At 42.1% G+C, this 24,692-nt stretch overlaps 1 protein-coding gene across 1 annotated transcript in view; it reads left to right on the forward strand.

Moving 5' to 3' along the window:
- LOC122773522 (neurobeachin-like) overlaps window positions 1-24,692 on the forward strand; it is a 232,432-nt gene that overhangs the window by 92,964 nt on the left and 114,776 nt on the right. The window contains exons 34-36 of the mRNA XM_044032280.1: window positions 7,884-7,948; window positions 11,647-11,755; window positions 14,877-15,043. Of these exons, the coding sequence (XP_043888215.1) occupies window positions 7,884-7,948; window positions 11,647-11,755; window positions 14,877-15,043 (341 nt within the window). The remainder of the gene's footprint in view (window positions 1-7,883; window positions 7,949-11,646; window positions 11,756-14,876; window positions 15,044-24,692) is intronic.

Below are 24,692 nucleotides of genomic sequence, written 5' to 3' on the forward strand. Positions count from 1 at the left end.
TCTTTTTTGCTCCAGTTTTCTCGCAATAATTAAAGAAAAGCAGACGTTGAGTTTCATCAACGTAAATAATCTTTGTCTATTTAGGATCATTTAATGACAGTGTACAGAAACACACTAATCCCTGCTTTACCAGCTTTATTTATTCCATTCTTTTAATAAATATTGTGTAGTATTGTGCTTTATTTCTTTTAGGGCACGTATTAGTGGATATTTGTCATTCTGAGGACTTATTATGCAGCAGTTTCTCTCTTGTATGAGGGGTTCTAATCACAATAAGACTTTACCTGGTTAAATATGTGTATATAAATCTGATATTTGATCTCTGCAGGCACAGTTTAATGCCATTGTTTGAAAATGACCATGAATTTGTGCTCTGTTAAGACACACGTGTATTTTCTTATTGTTATTACCAAGTTATTACTCGAAAATAAGGTGTTATGACCGTAGTATTACGTCCTTCCTACATCATGACCATAATATTTCCATACTCTTGCCAGATTAGGACGGTTAAGGGTTTTAGTATTGTGGTTTCGCGTGTCCACACTGACGCCGCCTCGTACCGATGACGGTCTCACTTCACCCGCCGAGCGTTGACTCCCCTTCGCTCTGAGCCGAGCGCGAGCCCCGCCCTCATCCTTGCGCACTGCCGCCAGTGACTGATCACCTCTGCGCTTGACCCTCTGAATCTCTTGTTAAACCCTTGTTTTGGAGAAGGTCAAAGCCCCAATGTAGCAGTTAGAAGAGAGGATATTTAACATACCTTCTGTCAGCCCATCAGTCTTGCACGGGGAGAGCCCATAAGGAAGCCATTACTCGGTGCCTCTCTGTGGATCCAGGCTGCAGGGGCGAGAACCTTGACGAGGTGGATTTAGCTCGGCGGTATCCTGCCGTCTGAAGGAGTGCGCTTCAGCGGGGAGCAGCCTCTGTTATATGGAGGCCATTATTCAGGGGTTTTCCTCGGCCAGAGCTGAGTTATTGTTGTGCTTTTGTTTCTTTTTCCACGTCGAGGATTTATTGCAGATGAGCGCGTCAGCATGCTGTTAAGGGTCCGAGTCCAACCCGCCTTCCCACCAACACCATTTATACAGATAGCATTACTGCGGCTCCAGAGGTTCCTGCCATTAGAGGCTCCGGGGATGAAACCCAGGCTGAGATATCGATCAGACGAGTCGAAACTGGACCGTAGAGCTTCCGTGTCCTTCCACAACCTCTCAGATCGACGTGAGCCATCGCTTTGCATCCCCAACACAGCGCCGCCCGTAATGAATCCAGTTATGTTGTCATCCAATATGATTCAAAAACCATACTTTAATGACACGATAGTCGATCTCCGGCATCTTCTTTCATCGTTTTTTATTTTCTTGGTGTATAATGTGGTTCCTTCAAGTGCTTCACTGGCGAACTGTCCAGGGTGTACCCCGCCTATCGCCCGATGTAGCTGGGATTGGCGCAGCGCCCCCCGCGACCCTCTGGTGGAGGATAAAGCGGTTAGATGATGACTGACTGACTGACTGACTTTTATATGGGACTTTGTATCCATCTGATATCTGACTTTGACCAGTATCACAAACTACTACGGTGGCTGTTGAGTAATCGGAAAGGATGTTATTCTTCTACATTTGTGTACTCTTCTACTACTTTGTCCACTCAGGCCACTGTAGAAAATGGCAACACAAGGTGGCGGCCTCTGGAAAGCAAAGCCGGTACTGCCGTCCATCCATTTGCTACCGCTTTATCATCCACAGGAGGGTCGCGGGGGCCACATATAGAGACAAACAACCATTCACTCTCACACCTACTGTCAATTTATATTGTCCAATTTTGATAATCCCCATGTTGCATGTTTTCGGGCTGTGGGAGGAAGCCAGAGAACGGAACTCTACCCACATGCTGTGCTAAATGTTTTGACGGTTATTCTTTTGACCTTGTGCTTACATGTAAACAGATTGATCAGATGGAAAGTATAAAAGCGGCGCGGTGCCTTTATTTTCGTCCCTCGCAGAACAAAAACAACAGGCACACAGGAAGTTAAGGACGGGCGACCATTGATGAGTAACAGTGAAACTGAATGGTAAAATAAGGGGCGGAGAAAACAAAACCCAACTTCACAGACTCTACTTTACTTGGATGGAAGAATACAGATGAGTGATTGGCGAGCACATGGCCAGCTGCTCTGCACATGCGCCGCTCATTCTGGTCTGTGACTCTGTGCGGTCACGGTGCTTCTCTCTTCCTCTCTGTGTGTCTACAACCAGACCAGGTCTGCCTGTGGTGAACTGAGCCAGATGCAGCTCACTTGTGTGGCAGAACTTTCTTTCTTGGAAAGTAGCTAAGGTTTTGCCAGAAAGTCAATAGATTTATTGCTAGTTGCTTTTTTTGGGGGGAAACAAAAGTAGCTGAAAAACCCACAGAGAAGGGGTGGGGAGAACTTGGGGAATGAGTGAGGGAGCGCAAAAAACAAATCAGGGAGCGCAAAGATCATGTGAGAGAGCGCAAAGAACAAATGAGGGAGTGCAAACAGTAGTAAGGGAGTGCAAAGAACAAGTGAGGGAGCACAAAGAACAAGTGAGGGAGTGCAAAGAACAAATCAGGAGAAAACAAATGAATGCCTGCAAAGAACAAGTGAGGGAGTGCAAATAACAAGTGAGGGAGTGCAAAGAACAAATCAGGGAGCTTAAAAACAAATGAATGCCTGCAAAGAACAAGTGAGGGAGTGCAAATAACAAGTGAGGGAGTGCAAATAACAAGTGAGGGAGCGCAAAGAACAAATCAGGGAGTGCAAAGATCAAATGAATGCGTGCAAAGAACAAATAAGGGAGCGCAAAGAACAAGTGACCCAGCCCCTTGTTCTTGGACCAGACTAGAAGTTCACTGGCCCGAGGTAATTTTGAGTTTGAGGCCCCTGGTCTAAAGTAACCTGGCTTGGGGGGAAGGGGGTGTGTTTCTGGCAAGATCTCCTGACTCTCGTGAGGACTCCAGGTCGGCAGCTCTGATCTTGCAAGGCTGGTTTTCCCGCTAACAGACAGTAGAGGGCAGTGGAGACAACCACGCCAATCTCCCCATCACAGTGACTTCAAAGCTGTTAAATTAGCGTCAAATCCTACATAGTTCTGCTTTAAATGTTGCCAGAAAACCCTAAATGTTCCACACTGGACCTTCAGGAGTTTTCACTGTGAGCTATGGCGTCGCTGTAAAGCGCCGACTCGGACGCGTCCCTCGCACATTTCACCATTAATGTTTTGAGACAGCGAGGAGGGCCTTGGCGTGACCTTTAGTCCCTCTCTGTTTTGTGACCTGTCACTTTTATGAATAAATTAGTGCTAATGATCTGCTCTTTTTTTCTTATTTATGCATACTAATCACCAATCCCCGCAGTCATTGCGCGGCCGGCCACGGCTGCAGACGCGGCCGTGTGTCTCTCCTCATCTCTGGCAGCTGAATGAAAAGGTCAAGCAGCTCTGTTTCTTGTAACATCTTAAACACAGGGACGAAGGCGGGGAGGAGGGGTGGTGGTGTTGCAGTGGAGCCACTGAGATTCAGTGATGGAAGGCCTCCAGATGTGGAGAGTAAAACAGAGCAAAGCTCAGCAGATAAAAGCAAAGTCTCCCGCATCGTGACAGGTCGGATTGAAACACCACAAATACTTAGTGCCCTGCTGAATTTCAGGAAGAGGGGAAAAATGTCTCAAGGCCAGAAGCTGTTCTCAGCGATCAGACTGCTGGGATTTGAGGTCCACAAAAAAAAAAAGAGGTGGAGTTGTTTTCCCAAAGAAGAGCAGAGCGGTGTCATCACTCCATGTGAAACAACAGCGTCATCCATCACTGTCTCCAATGTTTACTTATTTGTGTCACAAAAGACTTCACTACAAGTAAAATATTCTTCCGTTGTTGTTCGCCACATTAACATGGTCAACAGAAGCAGGCAGCTGCCTAAATAAAGTGCTTATTAAGGTCCTGTGTGTAAGGATTATTGACATCTAGTGGTGAGGCGACAGATTGCAACAAATGTCGGACTCTTCCGCTCACTTTTTCCAACAGATTCAAGGGACTTCAGCGTCCTTAATATGCCAAAAGAAACATGAACAATTGCTTTTTATTTTAGTTTGGTTTAGGAGTCAGAATGATCTGTTAGCTAACTGAACTGAGAAAGTACTAATGATAATCTCAAATGTTAGCTCTCCAACATAACAACAATAGTAAAACAATATGCACCTAAAGATTGTTGTTTTTCTTAGAGGTCCAGTGCGTAAGAGTTAGCGACATCTAATGGACGTCTTCTTTGAGCACTGCTCACTTTACCAAAGATGTGTCAGGGAAGTATGGTGGCCTTCACAGACGAGAAAGGATATTCTCCTTCATTTAATTCCTGAAAATGTATACATTTTTCCGATATAATGTGATTCCAGTGGTTTCTCGTTCTCTTGCATCCGATCCTTATTCTTCTGATGCTCCGCCCCCCAACCCAACCGACCAATCGGACATTAGCAACTGTCATTATCAGTCATTAACGATTGTCTTCCATTAATTTTATGGAGTTATGTTGTGCTAAGCTGTGCCGTAGCTTAAAACACCAAACCATTCTAACTCTAAACCTGCTTCCTATTTTAACTTAAAAAATTAAGGAAAATTCTGAAAATGTATTCAGGGACCCAAGACCCAAAATAACGTTGTGGAAATAAAAAATGTAACTTTTTTTTTAAAACATTTACACATAAATCTCAACTAAAAAGTTAATGGAAAATTCAGAAAATTAGTTTGGGGACCCCATAAAAATCTACCGCGACCCATATGTGGGTCTCCAACCAGTGTTTGGGAATCACTGAGTATAATGTGAGTTACACAGTTTTGTAATCCAAAGGTTTACTGGGTAAATGATTACGTAATATCTCAGTCCATACGTTGTTTTCATTTAAAATACATGCGTGACACAAAATTAGATCTTAGAAACACATTTTAACCGTAAATAAATAAATATGCGGAAGCCCCTCGTGTGCCGAAAGGATTTTATTTTACATTATGTATGGATCGTGTGTTGGTTTTCTGTCAGTAAAACCCGTCTATATTTGACTGGCTAGACCTTTTAAAATCACGTTCAAGCTGCTAAAGAAACATCCCAAAGGCCAGAGGTGCTTCCCCCTTTGGTCGCATGTCTACGTTTACAGAGCGGATCACATCTCTTTAAGAAGGTGAACGTCAGGCTTTTATGGACAGCAGAGGATTTATTTTTACATTTTTAAATGTGTGTAATCAAAGGCAGCCTCCCCTCCCCTCCCTCCCTCCTGTGGGAGCTCAACAGAAAACAGACAAGAAAGGGCGAGCGCCTCTGAAGTCGACTATTTCAGCTGTCGACGAGAATACCTCAGACGAGATAGCGGGGATTTGACGAGTTCACGCTCTGCCTCCGCTCACCTGTAGTGTCACGTCTGCCCCGATTTCGGTGTTTATTTTTGTCACGTGAGTGAGTGCGGTTTTCCAGTGGAACCTCAGAAGACTCGGGAGGTGCACGATCCCTGTCCAAATTAGGAACAGCTTATTCCAGGCAGATACTGTAGCCGTGGATATGGGAGGGGCGGTTGCAGGGTGGAGGGGGTCATGGGGAACATTTGGAGACCAGATGCTCAGCAGTTTGTCGGCACCGTATCCCCCCGACTTTTTACGCGCCGCCGGGTCAGAGTGTGCGCCCGCGTGTGAAGCGGTAGACGTGTCGGGCAAGGACGACGACGTACAGAAACACGTGCCTGTACATAATAATGTCAGTGTCAGTTATTCAGGTGCCATAAACACCACAAAAGCTGCCTTATCTGGACTACGGACTACAGATTATACAGAAGGTCTGCAGAACCTCAATCATAACTGTTTTATTGACACTCAAGGAATTATTCTTCCTCTTATTAGGGCCCTAGCCACGAATGGCAGGGGCCCAAGCAAATGGCCCCTGGGACTTATTGTTATCCTTCAGATTATTATTATTTTTCCGTTGCTTTGCGGTCATTTTTGAGGGGATTAATGTCCATAAAAGCTCTTGAAACTTGGCACAGAGGTCAGGTCTGGCGAAAATGCAATATTGCCATGGTGCCCGAACCAGTGCGTTGCTCAAGGGATCTGTAGCACCCTAAGGTGAAAAACCCAAGCCAAAATTGAGTTCCACTGAATTTAACGAAACTTGGTCGGAAGATTTTAGAGATCAAGACGAACGAAAAAGTCGAGTGTAACCATGGCCTCAGCTCAACAGGAAGTCGGCCATTTTGAATTTTTGGCAATTTGCACCCCACAGAATGTGCCATAACAGCGACAACGCAGCCTGTAAGTGCTTCTGCCCTTTTAACCCAGAATAAACTTCTGTATCTGGCAGTTATTTACTGGACACATCAAAGGTGCAAAACATTATCGATAGGTTTCACAGATTCAAAAGGGGCGTGGCCACAGCAACCATTGGAAATTTGGCGAATTTCGACCATCCGCCACAAAACAGGAAGTTCTCTATAACTTTGCCAAACGTTGACTGATCGCCTCAAAACTTCATACGTGACACAAGAGACCGACCCTGAACACATCTTCAGAGACAAACTTGACCCAATGCGTTGTCGAACCATGTTATTTTCTCAGGGGGAAAGAGAAGTGGTCCAACATTTTATGGCCAAAACAAATTCTAACAATTGAAATTGGTCGACGTTAAATGTGGATCTTTGCATATTATGCAAAACTTTGTTTGAAAAAACAAAACTATGTCTAGAAACCTCCCCCCCTGTGTTTTTTTCCTCCTCTCTTTGAACTGTGGCCTTTTCTCTGTTTTCTCTTGCATTTGCACCTCAGTGCAGGGAACGGCAGAGCTGAATTTCCCACAGTGAGCGGCTTCGCTTCTCAAGCGGCTTTTTAATCATTTCCAGAGCATGTTGTGAGACAGCAGCGAGCGCTGGCTGGCACTCTGGCCCACGACTCGGATCCCTTCCAGGCTCACACACACAGCTCAGTAATCTGTCACTGTAAGGGACCGAGAGGAAATGGCTGTATTTAAGTGCAGGGATACAGTTTCATCCCACAATTACATCTCTCCTGTGTTTACAGATCTTTTCACAGAGGAAAGAAAGGACGGTCACACACATGTGCTGCAGGACGTCCATACCATGAACTAAAACACGCTTTCTTGACTTGCATGAATCGCAGCGGAGTCTAAATTACAGTGGAAGTGTGTGATTTGAGTGGTGTAACGTGATTCTCCACTTGACTTCTCTGTAAGATCTCCTCGCACATTGGATCAAAAGTGTATTCTGATACTGTTGCGGAGCGAATTCTTTTTTTACATGAATGTCTTCCCACTTTTTGTGTTTTTTTCTTTTTAATAAAATACAGATTTATATTATATCGCTTATGTTTTCACATTTATTGGTATTTTATCACTGTTGAACCAATGAAAATGAAATTTTACGGGGCAGAAGCATCAATTTGGCGGCATTTTCATTATTTTCAATTAAACTGAGACACAATGAGATTATTTGGCCTTGATGGAGTGTTATTCCTCATATTATGTAAATAGAAATGTTCAAAAGCATTTATTAAGAATTAATTACCCTTTATTAATGTTAATAAATGCTTTTTTTAACATCTATGAAGTTTATTAAAGGGGGGTAAATGTGCTTTTTCTTTTAATAAAGTACAGATTTATATCATATTGCTTATGTTGTTACATGTGTTGGTTTGTTGACTTGGTCTTTTATCACTGTTTTGGGTCCATTTTCATGCAACATTTTCAATGAAATTTGAGAGTATTTACCAGATTTATTCAGTTTAATCCATTCCACTGAGACACAGTGAAATTATTTGGCCTTGACGGAGTGTTTGTGTAAATAGAAATGTTAACAGATTACAAAATCCTTTTCATTTCAGGAGTGGCAGAACTCCATCCAGAAGAACGCCGGTCTCGCTTTCATCGAGCTCATCAACGAAGGAAGGTAATGAAAAAATGTTGTTTCCTCCCTGACAACTGTGTAAAGATTGCTGGATTAAGTGACAGGGTGCAAATTAGCTCTAATCCTCTACCTCCTGCTGAGCATTTACAGTAAGGGTGCATTAATTAGCATGACTCAATACTGTTTTAAGTATTTACTAACAGTTAATTCATGTGTTAACTTCAGATTTATGAGGTTATTCATTCAAATATTCCTCGATAAAGCTACAGCTAATGTCAGTAATACGTGTTAACTGTTAGGTCAGTGTAAAGACCTAATTACTTAAATTTCTAAGCATTATTAATGTTCCTTTGTAAGGTGGGAAACTCATTCCACCACTGTTTCGTATCTGTGTGGTCGTTAAAGGCTTTAAAGCAGCATTAATAAATTAGTAAACAATTAATAATTATAGTAATGCTTATTCAGTACATCCACATAATTATGACTCATAGCTTTATAAACCCTTGAATAATACTTTAATTGACAGTTGAGTGAATCACAGCATTTACTCACAAACCTTTAATTGTAAAGTGTTACTACGGTGAATGAGTGCGTTGTGACTGGATGAGGTCACAGTGTCAGCAGCAGAGAGCAGTCGGTGTCTCTTTTTTTTTCTTCCCCTTTGTGAACGTCTCACTCCCTCCTCCTCTCGTCTCTGGGCGTGGCCCGGGCCAGACTCTGGGATTTTCCGTCGGGCAGATAAAGGAGCGGCTCAGCCTCCTTGTCCATCTGCTGACCCATCTGCCCGGTCCTTCCGTCCGTCTCTGTGTGCCCGGGCCCCGGTCAGGCTTCTCTGTGTCTCCCCGCTGGCACTGGAACAAAGCGTGTATCAGACGGTGTCGGCGTGCCACATGGCGCTGTCCAGGGTGCTGCTGACACCTGCTCGTCCTAACAAGGCCACAGGGTTAGGGGTTATTCTGCTGTACACGGTACACTGAGAGTGGATTTACCACAGCACGTGTATGTGACTCCAAATCAGATCAAATTGAACTGTACTGTCCCCACAGAATGTGCCGCAACAGCTACACCACAGCCTGTAAGTGCTTTTGCCCTTTTTCTCCCAGAATAACTTTCAGTATCTGGCAGTTATTTACAGTTTGCTGCCATGTTAAAGTAGTGTATTAACGGTTTAAAATGTAGAAAAAGACACTGGAGTTGTACATGAACACCAGATTTTGCAGTATAACACATATTTAAAATAACATTTGTTTGAGTTTTTGTCTCAATGTCCAAAAAACAGGCCAAAAAATGGACACTTATGTACCCTCTCTGGCCACAAAGACGGTGATTCGCCGGCTTCCTGCAACAGCGCGAGTGAAATAGCCAAGCGGACTCGTCCGAGTGCTTTTGTCCTACCGACATAAAAAAACGCGCCAATTTGTACCAGACACGTCAAAGGTGAAAAGTTGTCGAACAGTTTTGTGGATTCAAAACGGCGTGGCCACGGCAACCCTCAGCATTTTCAACCATTTACATTGAGTAAAAAAGTGAGGAGTTAAGATTGAGCCATGGTGGCTCAGTGGTACAGCGAGTTATTCTTTCAACTTGAAGGTTGTGGGTTCAATTCTTGGCTCTGCTCGTCTACATATGTGTCCTTGAGCAAAGACACTTAGCCCAATGTTGCGGCGTGTGAATGCAACACGTTCGCAAGCTTTCATACCCAGAGGGTAAGCTGTGTCAGCACATTTGGTCCTTGAAGTTGAGGGGAATTGGTCCTGGAAAGTCCTTGAATGTGATGTCAACCAAGGTGTGGGAGCCCTGCAAAGTGTACAAAAGAACAGTAGTGTTTTAGCTTATATAACATAACCTAGTGGTCATTGTACGAACACAGTTTGAATCCCTATGAATGAGATGGACAGGACGCGCTGACGTCCGTGTGCTCAGAATTCAGCCTCTATAATATCGGAGACATGACTCTGAACGTTGAAATTTAAAACAATATATCACCGTGCACGGAAGTTGCCGCGGGCAAACGAGCCCCTGAACGCGATTGAAGAGGCTTCGTTTTCCCTTTTAATTGTTTTTCCGATTGGAGCAAATGTACAGCTTCTAATTTTCCGCGCAAAGTGTAAATACTCGTATTGATTTTCCCGCGGTTGAGAAAACAAAGGCTCTCTCTCTCTCTCTCTCGCTCTCGCTCTTTAAAACAGTGTGTGTCCGTCCATTAACGAGTGCTTGTCAACAGCTAAAGAGGCGGCGGGGGCTGACGAATGCGGCGCTGGGATTACCGCGCGTCTCCTTGCGATGGGGAGGGGAAATTACAATCTGTATCAAACGCTGGAGAGGAACAGCCCTCCGCTTTAATTAAAACAATGCAGGCCTAATGGTGTGTAAAATGGCATGTAATCTGCAACACAATATATCCGGGGTGCTTTCAATTATTAAAGAGAGTGGAATTTAAATGTGTGGATATGGGGAGTTCTTCACTTGGAGCCAGAGCTGTCAGCAGAGCCCGGTGTTTGTGGTCAGCGGGAAGGCGACGCTCAGTCAATCAGGAACGTGCCAGACAGGCTTCAGTGCTCTAATGACACTCCATTCCCTCCTTAATGCTACAGAGGGATCTGTCACTGACCCACTGCCTCGCACCATAACACAGACAAATGATACTGTCAACGAGTGCGTTTCCCCGGCACCTTCTTCAGGAGTGTCCTCGCTGCACGTTTTAGCCAATCATTGACTGAGTGAAGACGGGATTAATCGCAGTTATTGGGATATTTTCGTCCTCAATCCCTTAGAACGCAGAGCATTTAGGCTGCTTCCCCCCCATTACTATGTACATAATCGCACTCAATAATCCCATGGATTAAATTAAATATTTAAAAGTCTTAAAAGGCATTGAATTCATAAATGTAAAAACCTTTTTGTGCGAGGAACCTATTGTAATCCTTCAGATTATTATCATATCTGTGGCTTTGCAGTCATTTTTTAGGGGGTTAACGTGCATAAAATCTGGCATAGTTCCCGGACCTGTGTGTCGCTCAAGGGCTCTATAAGGCCCCCCTAAGGTGAAAACAGGCAAAATTGACTTCCACTGACTTTCACGAAATTTAGTTGGAAGATGTTATAGACCAAGACGAATAAAAAAGTCGACCGTAACCGTGACCTCAACTCAATAGGAAGTCGGCCATTTGGAATATGGGGGTCAATTTTGGCCATTTTCACCCTACGTAAATGAGCAAACTGGTCCAAGAGCGTTTGTTGTAAATAAAAAAAACACACACACAATTTGTACTATACACATCAAAGATGAAAAGTTATTGAAAGGTTTTGCAGATTCACACAGCGTTGCCATGGCAACCCTCAGCGTTTTGGCAAATTTCAACCAATTTGGCAAATTTCGACCAAGTGCCCTATGGCTTCCGCATACAGTTCCACTTAATTTCCCGAAACTTGGTGGGAAGATGTTAAAGACCAAGATGAACAAAAAAGTCGACCGTACCCATGGCCTCAACTCAACAGGAAGTCGTCAATTTTGGTGATTTGCACCCTACGTAAAATGAGCGAGACGCATCAAAGGCGAAAAGTTGTCGAAAGGTTCTATAGATTCAAAAGTGAGGTCAGGGAACTGCTGCACTCCCAGATGTATGTGAGGGTCACTTGCGTGGGGACGCGAGGACCCTATTACGACCAGTGCAGTCCTAGTTCTTTCATTAAAGAATGTGCTTAAGCCACATTTAAACCTTTGTCTGTTTCTCTGACAGGTTGCTCTGTCACGCCATGAAGGACCACATCGTCCGGGTCGCCAACGAGGCCGAATTCATCCTGAACAGACAGCGAGCGGAGGACGTCCACAAACATGCAGAGTTCGAGGTACGACGTGTTTCTTCACGTTACGTTTATTCACCTGGAAATTTGGATCTGGAGTCAAACTCCAGATAAAAATATACGGAAGAGTGAATATGTTGTCAGTCTCCTGCGCGGTGAACCCATCACGCTCTACGTGTTCAGCAATCATGTCCCTCTGTGTCCTCACGAGGACAAACTCATCACCCAAACAATTTAAATTAAGGAATTTAATTACTGGTAGCAGAGGGACGGAGCTGCGATATTAAATTTTATATGACTTTCTGCTCAGGAGAAAACCTCCCAGGTCTATGTTAACACATTAAACCTCCTTTTTCAGACAAGAAAGGCCATCAGGTTGTAGGTGATTATGCAGGATTGAGACTTTATTTTCTCCAAATTGTACAGGAAGTAACAAAAGAGGCAACACGTGATACCGTTATTTTCAAGCGTGTGCCTTTTAGAATCAGATTTGGACTTGGAAATACTTCATTCATCACTGTGGAAAATTGGGGGTTTGGTTACCGGCAACCTCATCTAAGAATAGAGCAATAACTGTGATTCACTCGACTGTAAAAACTGGAGAATATACAAAAGAGAAGAATAGGAATCATGTGCTGTGTAATAGAAATATTTACATCTGTGTCACAGTGTGTTCAGGAGATGCTTAAAATACAGTGCAGTACAACAGCTGGACGTGGAGTGGTGTCTAATCCAGTGTTTGCAAAATCTTCTATAGGGGGAAGAAGAAGACAAACTATTGTGACCCAAATCAAACAAAAATCAAGACAAGAGCAAAATCGTGCATAGTCTCTAGGCAGTCGCCATACGTGTGGAGCTCGCCATGCGAAATATCTCTGTAAGCGGCTCTCGTTCCATGGAGCTCCCGAATTTAGCTGTGAAACTCGGCCACGTTGTGTCCGGCTCCGTATGGTTGTTGTGAAGAAACCGCAACATGACGGTTTCTTCCCTGCAGATGTTTCCACAAGAGATACACAAGTGTTTTATAGTCTGGACGCTGGAGAATCTCAACGCTGATTGGCCGTCGCGTTGTCGTGTCTCCCCACCCGCCCTTGCTCTGCTGCTGTATACACACACAAGCGCTCCCTTACGCGACTCGTCCTTTGGTGTGAACCAGGCCGAAAAGGAACCGGAAAAAACATTGAAAAAAGCATCTTTATTCCGTATGAGGAGGGTATTGTTATTGATTTTTTTTAGAATACACACACTTTTGATCACACACACCTTCACTCAAACACACACACAAACACACACACACACGTCTGTTAGCAGCCTGTACATGTGAGGAGTGATGAGTTTCTTATCAGGGAAGAGCAGCCATCCTCAAACAGCTGCTTGATATACAGTTCTTCAGGATCCTTGACCTGCAAGATAAACTGGAAGAGACGGCTAGATATGCAATGTCAGGAGACTTGGGGGGCGGGGGTTGGGGGTGAGGAAGTGTACCTGGCCCTCATCCGTTCTGTCTGTCAACTCCAGACGGTTTACACTCCTCATCCAGGTGCCTGACGTTACTTTATTACCCACTCTCCCGAGATTGAAGATTCACGACGCAGATAAGACATTTTCACAATTAAGTTGGTGTCAGGGAGAGAAAAAGGAAAAAAAAGAAGGCGGCGTCGCATGCTTTAAAAGTGATAAATAACATTTGATATTTGTCGCGGCGACGGGCGGCGGGCGCGGTAACGCGAGGTGACAAGCGGAGATTGAGTTATCCGCCCGGTGACGAATACGTCGAGGGATAACGTCTGACAGAATTCAAATTTCAAGGCAGGAAATTCGATTAAGTCGCAGCTTCTGTTAGCAAATTAGATTTTGAATATTAGCAAAGGGTCCCCCCCACCACTCCCTCCCCCCAAGATCAGATTCCCCCCGCGGCCACCTGGAACTCTTTGTTGCTGATATTGAAACGATTTCAACCTCATTTTCTGCTTTTGTATTGTTGGTATTTTTACCGTTCACTTAATTTTTGCGTTTGTAAAACCTCCGACTGTGAAGGTTCAGCGTTTACGAGAGGATTTTCCCCCCTTCCGTCTCTCAGCGGCGCCGTCCACATTTTCATAGCAGGGAGTCTCATCTGTGTGCAGGGAAAGGAATGAGCTGCTCCATGATTTACTGCGCCGCTCCGAGGGAGCAGGAATATATATCTCTCAGCTGTCTGCTAATATCTTAATGCACTCAAGTGCGTTTGAATGAAGCAATAACATTCCTCCGTGTTACAAATGCCCTGTCACAGGGTGCTTTTTATTGTGTTTTTATTCAAGTTAAACACTCACTGAAATGCAGTTAATGCGTCATCAAACACCGCTGTTACTGTTACCTTTAACCCACGGGTCGACCAAGTTAAATTAAAACCCTTAAATATTAAAAAAGTGCCTCACAAAATCGCTCAACTTGTGTAAAAATTTATGATTCAACACATGTGGTCCATCAGATGATGTAGATTATTGTAAACAGTGTAATCAGCCTAAATAGTTTACCTTACAGTTAAATTAGTCTATGAATACTGGCAAACCGTTGTGCGTAACTTTTAAATTTAAATATTGATGTATTTCATTGTGTTTTTATTCAAGTTAAACACTCTGAAATGCTATCAATATGTTATTAAATACCACTGGTACTGTACCTTTAACCCAGAGGTCGACCAATATGGGTTTAAATACTTAAATACATCATATTTTTAATTCTTTTTAAAAGTGATTCTTTGGATGAAAACAGTTACGTTACTTAACTTATATGAAAATGTATTGCACAACACAGCAATCATATGAGGTGGATTATTGTAAAAAGCAAGATCAGCCCCTGTTAATATTAATACTATTGATTAATACGATCAATACTGCTGGAAAAAACAAAAGAAAGTCAGCTAGTTTAAAATGCTAATACGTTAGCGATAAAAGTCTGCTAGTTCAAAATGCTAATACGTTAGCGATAAAAGTCAGCTAGTTTAAAATGCTAATACGTTAGTGATAAAAGTCAGCTAGTTTAAAATGCTGATACGTTAGTGATAAAAGTCAGCTAGTTTAAAATGCTAATACATTAGCAATAAAAGTCCGCTAGTTTAAAATGCTAATACACGTGCCAATACAGACACGTGTATTTTGATTATTTTTTCCCCAAACTCCAGTCCAACAGTGCTCAGTACACCGCCGACAGAAAGGAGGAGGAGAAGATGTGCGACCACCTGCTCAACGCCTCCAAGCACAGAGACCATGTGACGGCCAATCAGCTCAATCAGAAGATCATCAACATCCTCACCAACAAGCATGGTGCCTGGGGAACGGTGGCCCAGAGGTGAGCTTCTCTGCACTCGGACACACACACTCACAAAGAGCAGCGTTTAGTCTTTATCACTACACTGAAAGTTGCCTCATCACAGAACTCTGTGGTGAAAGTGACGGGGGTAAGACCACCAGTTAATGTCATTTTCCCAGGATCCGATAGGGTCAGCGGTTGGGTCAGCAAACGCAATTACAGTGTGGAGTGGCTAAATCCCCGGGGGACAGCTGATTGGCCGGTCGTCCGTGGTGGTGCTGTGGTGGTAGAAAGGGGGTTGGGGGTTGGGGAGGGTGTTTGTTTCAGTGTTGTCCAGGCATTCATTGACCCGCTCAGTAACACAGTGCAGCACCTGGTCCTAGTTGCAGACCTTTCCCATGGGTCCTGTTAAAATAACTGGCGGCTCTGCTGCTCCGCTCTGCTTCCCACCTCCACTCACCTTCATCCACATGGTCCCACAGATACAGAGTTATGTGAAGCGAGCGGCGTTAGACAAACAAAAGTGTTGCCGGTCGCTTATTGTTTTGTACTGCTGCTGTAACATTTGATTCATTTATCTTCCGTTAACCCTCAGAAAACAGAGCATTTAGGCTGCTTTTTTTTTCTAATACATTAGCGATAAAAGTCTGCTAGTTTAAAATGCTGAAACTTTAGCTACAGAAATCTGCTAGCTTAAATGTTAATATGTCAGTAACAAATGTCTGTTAGCTCAGAATGCGAATACATTAGCGATAAAAGTCTGCTAGTTTAAAATTCTAATACATTAGCAATAAAAATCCGCTAGTTTAAAATGCTAATACAGTAGCGATAAATGTCAGCTGGTTTATAATGCTAATACATTGGCGATAAAAGTCCGCTAGTTTAAAATGCTAATATATTAGCGATAAAAGTCCGCTAGTTTAAAATGCTGAAACGTTAGCTATGAAAATCTGCTAAAATTCTAATACATTAGCAATAAAAGTCTGCTAGTTTAAAATGCTAATACATTAGCGATAAGCGTCCGCTAGTTTAAAATGCTAATACATTAACGATAAAAGTCCGCTAGTTTAAAATGCTAATACATAAGCGATAAAAGTCCGCTAGTTTAAAATGCTGAAACGTTAGCTATGAAAATCTGCTAGCTTAAATGCTAATATGTCAGTGACAAATGTCTGTTTGCTCATAATGCGAATAAGTCTGGGATAAAGTCTTAAAATGCTAAAATGTTACCAATAGAAGTTGGCTACCTTGAATGCTAATTTGTTAGCGATGAATTCTGATAAATGCTAACACATGGGCTGAAATGCGAACAAGCGCCATGTGGAAGTGCATTAAAATTGTGTTGTATTGTAGCACACACGTTGTGTTTCTCCTGTAGCCTGAAGCAGCATATTTATTTATTTATTTACCTCATAATGATGTCTGTATGACCTATTTTTTTAAATTTGGCGGGTGCGGACTGCAGAAGAGGCGAATGTTAATGTTATTTATTATTTATATAAATCACAGTTTACAGTGTTCAAGTGCACAAGTCTTTGTAGGTCATGATGAAAAAACTTGTGAAGTGAATTCTGGGCTGTTGTTCAAATATTTATGCAGCGTGTCTCGGAGGGCATTGCATTTGCATGGAGACAAAAGGTTATTGAGCGCGGGGGCCGCGCGGCTGCAAATGATACCGCAAAACTTCCAACAAATTCAAATTTAATGGTGACCTGCTGGCGAAGAGAAATGATGCAATATGCTCACGGAGCTCAAGGCGGTGCCGCACTTCAACAGCTTAGTCTTATTCAATGCTACATTAACTTTCCCATTTATGCCGCTGTTGTAAAATATAAAGCCCTCAAGCGTTTTTAGACGTGTGTGTGTGTGTGTGTCTTGTTAATGTTTGTTTACACCTCCATGCACAGAAATTGCTTTTGTCTTTCACTCCTCACTTTTTGCCTCCAGACGCGCCGACGGATATTTATTATTTGTGTGGAATTTATCGTCAACAAAATGTATTTATTGGTAGTTTGGGGGCAGAAAACGGTGCGACGACTCGTACGTTTGATTTAAAGAGAAAAACAAACCGTTGATGATTTTTCCCCAGTTTGTTTTTGTTCCATAAACTGACAAAAACCAGGGTCAATTTACAGTAATTGACATCCATTATGTTGGATTTCTGCAGCCACCTCCTTCTTATTCTTTCTCTGCTCTGTCTTTGTTTCTTTCTTTCTACATGTTGCTGTGCAGTCATTTTTCCTTCTTCCACATTTAATCATTCATTACTCCCGTTCTGTCCCCTTTACCAGCTCCTTTTGTTTTCACTTTTATTACCAGTCCATGTCTTTATTGCATCCACTTCTGTCCATGTGCAGCTGTTTCTTTAAGCTGTTGTTTACTCTGTGTGTGTGTCTGTCTCTTTCTTTTAATGTAATGCTTCATACATTTTCAGTTTTGTAAACAAGAGCAACAGGAATCTCAAAATGATCATTATTTTTTTTTGGGTGGATGTGCAGATAGAGTAGATAACTGAAAACGTTTAAAATGTTAATACATTAGCGATAAAATCCACTAGTTTAAAATGCTAATACATTAGCGATAAAAGTCCATACTTTAAAAAAGCAACTGCTCACACATACACACATACATTTATATTCTATATATACAGTATGTGTATACAAACTGTATATAAACACAATACACTGTTTTAAACTCTACAGTATATGAGGGGTGTCAAACATATGGCCCGGTTGTCCACAGGGTCCAATCAGTCCCGTGGGATACATTAGTTAAAATTTCAAAATTTTCACAAATGGATCCTGTTCATAGGTTATTATGCTGTCATTTCTCAAATTGAGATCACATTTTGGTCAAACACAGTAGAATCCAGAGAGAAAAAACTACGTCTTCACGTAACATCAACATATAGATTTGTAGCTGTCGTTCGCTCTCTCCGTGTGACGCGTAAGGAATTGCGCGTCGCGGCGAGCGGCGTCCGTCGAAAAAAAACCCCGGGGGAATTAAAAAGCAGCTACTCTGCAGTCCTGTGTTGTGACTGAAGAATAGGCAGATCAGAGTCTACGGTGGCCTGTTGGATCATGCTACGCACCGGGCCGGGGGGTGATGAATGTCCCCCTCTATAGAGTCGGCATAGGAAAATCAATACTCCTCAAATTGAAACAGTATAGGGTTGTATTGATCCGCCGCGCTGAGGCTTTGATTCATCTCTGCGAGACAGCTCCCTGCGCCGTAATGACACACTATCAATTTTAGCTTCGCACTGATAAATCAAGTTGAAAATTGGATGTCAGACTTTTTTTTCCCCGTGGCGAGAGTGATTTTCCCCTGCCCTCTGCTCTCCTCTGCTGTTGACCTCTGAACTGCTCCAGTGGATTATAAAGTTCAGACTCGTCTAAAGTGAAAGTAGATGTCAAGGCGAGGCTGATAAATCCGCGGAAGAATAATGTCGTCCCGCGGGAAAAGACCACCTCACTGTCTGGATACTGTAAAGTCCTTTCATTTTTCTCTCTCTCTCTCTCTCTGTCTCGCTCAATTTCAACAGCAAAGGTTTGTTTGGTGCATCAAAAATCTGCCATTTTACCAGAAATTATGGGCTTATGAATGATACCTAGATATTTTTAATCTGTACCGCGATATGTATACGATAAGTATCTCTGTTGAAAGCTGTAAACACGCTGTTTCTTGAAGGTTGCGGAATGTTTTCAGTGGTTTGTGTTTCCCACAAGATGGCGATAATACACTGTAAACACAGCTCTATAAATACAAATAGGATAAACTGTAGTAATGTAGTAATTAATTATCTGTATTATGTATTTTCAGACAGCGTTTGGCTTTTTAATGTTTCGTGAAGGATATTTACATTTTAGAAACAATTCAATTCCCTTTAAATAATAATAACAACAATAACAAGGCTTTCATTTGGAGACGAGTTATTAACTGAGTGTTTTTCTTATATAATTTTATGTCGATTGCATGTTTTCATCATAAATATTATAATATTTGACTAAATCGCTGCCGCAACAGCCTTTAAGACCAGGAAATTGCATCACAGATGTCATCACAATGATATCACAATGATATTAATATAATATACAGTAGATATATCGCACAGCTGATTGATTCAAGGCTAATTTACATATAAGACTTTTTTTTGTTGCAGCCTTTTATGTACGAATCCTGCTAAAACCAGACTGGTTTGATAATGTGTGACTTTGTAATGTTTCCCAAACCTTTAAAATTTGATTGGACCCACTTTTTATACAATTTGTACAGTTTCTGACTCTAATTTACTGTCTTTTCCGTAACACGGAATATTGTTTCAAATAGATAAATCAGCCTTTTTTCATGAGGTATTTGGTTGATAATTTAATTCATAAGTTAATGTATATTATTTAAAATATAAACACGCAAATATCCAGTTAAAGGCTGGAAAGAGCAAAGTTATTCAGCAGCGCTCTTTCTTTTTTAGCAAATAATACGTAACCGATGTGCTGCGAAATATTCTCATAAAAAAAAAGTGAGATATGAAACATATTTTTAGTGTTGACTGCAAACACAAGGAAAGACTTCACATGGAAATGAGTAGCATAGCCACGTGTTTGCACATATGTAAACATACATAATGTGTGTGTGTGTGTGTGTGTGGACCGATTGTCAAGCAAACCTTTCTTCGTGAGGACATTTGGACTGTTTTGACTGGTCCACACAGCTTAAACAGGCTTTTTAGTACCCGGTACCTGGTTTTAGGGTTAAAGATAACTTTAGGTTAGGATTAAGCATTTAGTTGTGACGGTTAAGGTAACGGATAAAGTGCCTAGGGAATGTATTATGCACATGAGTGTACACAAAGAATGAGAAACCAGTGTGGATTAAAATAAAAATCATCATTTAGCACTTATTTTGACAGGATTGGTTTATATATCAACTTAATAAAACCCTGCTTTTATAAGTAGATTATTTTGAAAGCTTACATTAAATACCAGATAGATAGATAGATAGATAGATAGATAGACAAAATAAAAAATAAAAAATTGATTAAAATTATTGTTAGAAATAATCAGGATAATTTAAAAATACAAGTCCAGTGTTTTTAGAGACTTTAATATGGACTAGATGTTTAAATAAGTACATCACTCACATTTTCTGGTATGTTTTATTTACGGAAGGTTTTTATAGTTTAATGTTTAACGATTTGGTAATGCTGACACAACAAATACATATGTGATGACATATGTATTCATTTAAAACACTGAAATTTAATTAATTAAATTCATTTAATTCATCATGGCTCTGCGTCTTTAAGAGTGAAACTGTACAGAGTCGGTGTTTGCTGCACCGTTTACATCTTGTGTGGCTGTTTATTAAAGCCACACACACACGCGGTCTTAACGTCATTCTTTAGCATTCACTTGTTCATTCATTCATTTTATTCATTCACCATCTGTCCTCCAGGTACTAATTGTTTCGACACCAGCAGCCTAACAGAAATGTAAAAGGAGCTGAAGGAGACAAACCTCCCTTTGTTCTCAGGCTGACGTCCATGTTCACATCTGCAGCATCAGTGACAGCTGATGGAGGAGCCTGCACCCCAAAACCCCACCCCCTCCACCTTCCTCACACACACGCACACACACACACATACGGAGCAGACCTTAACCTTACCTGACTAGTCTATCGATTGTCAACATTTCTCCTGTATAATTACTTTTTTGTAGCGGGGAAGAGAAGAGGGGAAAATGGCGGCGCGTATTGATCTGTGGCAGAGCGGTGAAACAGCCGTTTCCCTTGACTAACAGTGAGTTTCACCTCTCACACGTGATGAATGGTAACTATCTGCCGTGGGTAATAACTTTGTGATGGAATGAACCTTTAACTCGCGATGTGCCCCGAGTATTTTGGTCTCGCCTGAAAGGGTTATCAATTCTAATACAGGTCCCACTGTAGCACAAAACCAGCGGGGGTGGGGTTTGCACCTTTAGATGGTCTTAACAGTGTCAGAGGGTTCAAGGTCTGATGACCCTGCTGAACCAGGAGGGAACGGCCAAGGTCTCTCTCTGGTGGAGTCTGACAGTGTAAACAAAAACCAACCTGACAGGATTTCCGATATAATTCAAGAAATATTATATTAAGACCCGCCCCCAAGATGGCAAACTGGCCAATCGCAAAGCAGTGGTGCGTTGCTATTGTTGCCGTAAGATGGAATTTCACTTTAATGGAGCTTTTTCCATTATACAGTTCTCGCACGACTCAGCTCTACTCGGTTTGGTGGACTTGGTCGTCATAATAAGGGTCGTGTGTGTTTTGGTTTTATACGCGACAAACACACAAACTATAGTGACTATGGGAAATCATTAAAAAAAGATTTGTGAACAGAATCGTTCAGTACTTCCTGCATGACCGGAGGCGCTGAAGTGAAATACCACTGAACGTGGTCGTGATTCGGCTCACGATCACTAAATACACCGGACTCCTCTGTTCAATATTGACATTGTAGACATTTCCTTTGCTAAATGTTGATTAACGCGTGTTATCAGGGATTTTTAAAGTGATCTACAGTTCGACATTGTTCACTTTGATTCTCGTGTCGATAGATAGATAGAACAAGATAGATAGTGCTAGCTAGCTACAGTATTTAGATAGTTAGCTAGAGCTAGCTAATTAGATAGATAGATAGATAAACTTGCAGTCCACAGGGCATATGTGGCCCCCTCATCAACTTCATGCGGCCAGCACTTTTTTATGTTTTTATTTATTTACAGATTCATTTTGCTTTATAAATCCATCAATTGTTGACGCTCAGTGGCCCCCAGGTCGTTTGAGTTTGACACCCAGGTTTCTGGAAAGTGGAACATCTAAAAGCAATGTAATGTGGCACTGATCAATTGTTTTCACCACCCGGCTCATAACGAATAGTTCTCTTTAAATGTGTTCAATCACGCTGGCGTTCCCGCAGTTTTATTTCGTTTCATTTTTTTAAAACCCCTCATTTATTTATCATTTTTTATGTCGGAACATGACGCTTCATTGTTCCCGCGAGCTGATATTCAATCACCGGGCACTTGTTCTTGACCCAAACGGAGCTTCTTTTTCCCTCGGGGCAAAGTTAACCTTGCACACTGTGCTAATTATGTCTGGAAAAAGGCCCATTCACACAATCATCAATTTCACCGGGCACTGAAATTGAGCCGGGGCACCGCCGGACCGTGCCCCATTTCCGATGAACGATGGAAGATCCCGTCTCTGTGGCGTTTGACCTCCAGTCCAGCGCGGCTCCTCATCCCCCGCGTCTGTCTTCATTACACCACATGAGCCGGAGTTATTCTCGTCGCCGCTGCTGTGTTGTTTCCCTTTCGTCTTTGTCCAATACCCATTCGTCAGCCTGTCTCCGCGCTATTTCTCAATCTACAAAAGAAATATGTCATACCCAGTAACTAGAAGCATTTGGACGGTCCGCTCAGTGGAGCTTATTTCTGCCGCGGTGCTGAGTGTTATGATGATAAGAAATGGCAAAATTAAAAGAGATGAAAGTCCCTTGTGCCATTTGCAGCCCTCTGCGATAATGCGATCATGATGTTGGCCGAACAATCACTTGACACTGGCATTTGCGTGATCACACTTGATGTGTTTTTACTGTGTATATTTTTTTTTTTTTTTGCTTAAGTTTATAGGTTACTTTGAAAGCAGTGGACTCAAGGGATGATGATCACCATATGGCTGCCAGTCAGCACTCTTTTCTTTTCTCTTCTTTTGCTGGTGTTTATCTCGCAGCAGTGTGGAGAAGAATGTGGCGTAAAAATACTTTTCTATTTCCAAACTTTGTTGTTTTTTTAGTGTCAGCCTGCTGCTGCCTGATGGTTTCAGTGTCAGGAATCCCTGTCATTACAGATCCACATATCTAGTTATCACTCTAATGGCATCACAGCATTGGTTAGATTAAGTTAACATCACTTTGTCACTTTCAGTCTTTAATCTTGCGACTGGAAGCTAAAAAGCTGTGAATTCTTTACTAACCAAAAATTAAAAAGCAGCTGAGGATGAGAGAGAGAGGGGGAGGAAAAAAAACAACGGTTGTGGGTGGAACAAATCATAAAAGCAACAAAAAATGTGCCGCTCACTAATTCTGAAGGAAAAGAGAACTGACTCACTGACCATATGAAAGGACAAAAAGGCACTAAATCTACTCTGTATGTCGCTCTTACAAGAATATGAAAATAATAATAACTTGTTTTGTGATCATTTATATTGTTGTCCGTGCAAGGCGACATTACAGTCTCATAAATGACATGAGAAAGACGGGGAAACAACAACACAGAGCAGTTTTGTTTTCACTCGTCTCCCCCTCCCTCAGTGTCTTCACCTCCCCTCCTGCCAATCCCAAAAATAAATCCACGATGAGTCGAGGAGAGTCAAAGTCAAATTAATTGTGTTTGAAAAGCGTCAAATCCCAACATACATGAGGGCAGAAAACAAACAAATCACTCGCAATAATATGCCAATTCCCCCAACTTTGCCTCTGCCACTCAGGAAGTGGCTTAACCCTCAGTCATTCCTTAGCGCTATTAAATATTCATTCATTCATTCAATGTCTAGCGCTGTATCCTCACGAGGGTCGCGTCAGCCAGAAATTCCTCTGAACAAGAACATCATTTACAAAATTGACACTGTTTTCCACTTAAACCATTACTGATGATATAAATCAAGAGAGAATTAGAGGCAAATTTTTCTCCTAGACTTCCTTTCAAGTGGTGTTCTTTTTGCCGCCCTCTGGTGGCTATTCAGTACATAATTACTTTCTCTTCGGTGTCAATTGAAGCTGAAGGCGACGTCCATGAGTGAAAATGTCTGATGCAGATTCTCATGCGTTTCAGTAATTACTCAGAATTCCTCTGGGGGGCGACACAAGTTACACACTGGAGCTTCCACTAATTGCAGGAGACATAAAGAAGGAATAATCACGTTAAAACACCATCATTGACTGACAGTTTGAAACAGGGGAAGGTCATTTCAGGGCCCGTTATTTACGCATAAATTCTGCAAATAAACAATGAGAACAAGGAAAAAGGATAATTATGTAAAACTGAAATGCTATAATATAAATGTGTATTATGTACAAAGGAAAATGTTCTATATCGACGAGCAAATAACACAACAAGCAGCTGTTTGTCTACAGACTTCATCACAAAATCCACACAGGACTGAGGCAGAAAACACTCGGCTGTCGTGTTTTTTCTGCAACGCTGTCAATCAAAAACTGGCTCTGCCTTTCAGACGGTTCCTCCAATCATCCTGCAGAAGCCCAGTGTCTGTCCCCGCCCACTGCTTCATTGACTCCCAGAAACTATGACTAAAACTACTAAACATCTACCAAAACTACTACTTTACTACTAACAAAACTATTAAACAACTAACAAATGACTAAACTACTAACAAAACAACTACCAAAACTATTACTAAACTACTAACAAAACAACTACCAAAACTACTACTAAACTACTCCTGTAACAGTGTTTATTTACAGTGTTCATGTTCACAAAATCCACACAGGACTGAGGCAGAAAAGGCTCCACTGTCATGTGTGTTTCTTCAATCCTGTCAATCAAGAACTGGCTCCGCCTTTCAGTTCCTTCAATCATCATGCAGAAGCCTGGTGTTGTGTTTGTGCCCCGCCCACTGCTCCATTGACTCC

Source organism: Solea senegalensis, linkage group LG8, assembly GCF_019176455.1.
Source record: "Solea senegalensis isolate Sse05_10M linkage group LG8, IFAPA_SoseM_1, whole genome shotgun sequence".
In the NCBI taxonomy this organism is placed as follows: Eukaryota; Metazoa; Chordata; class Actinopteri; order Pleuronectiformes; family Soleidae; genus Solea; species Solea senegalensis.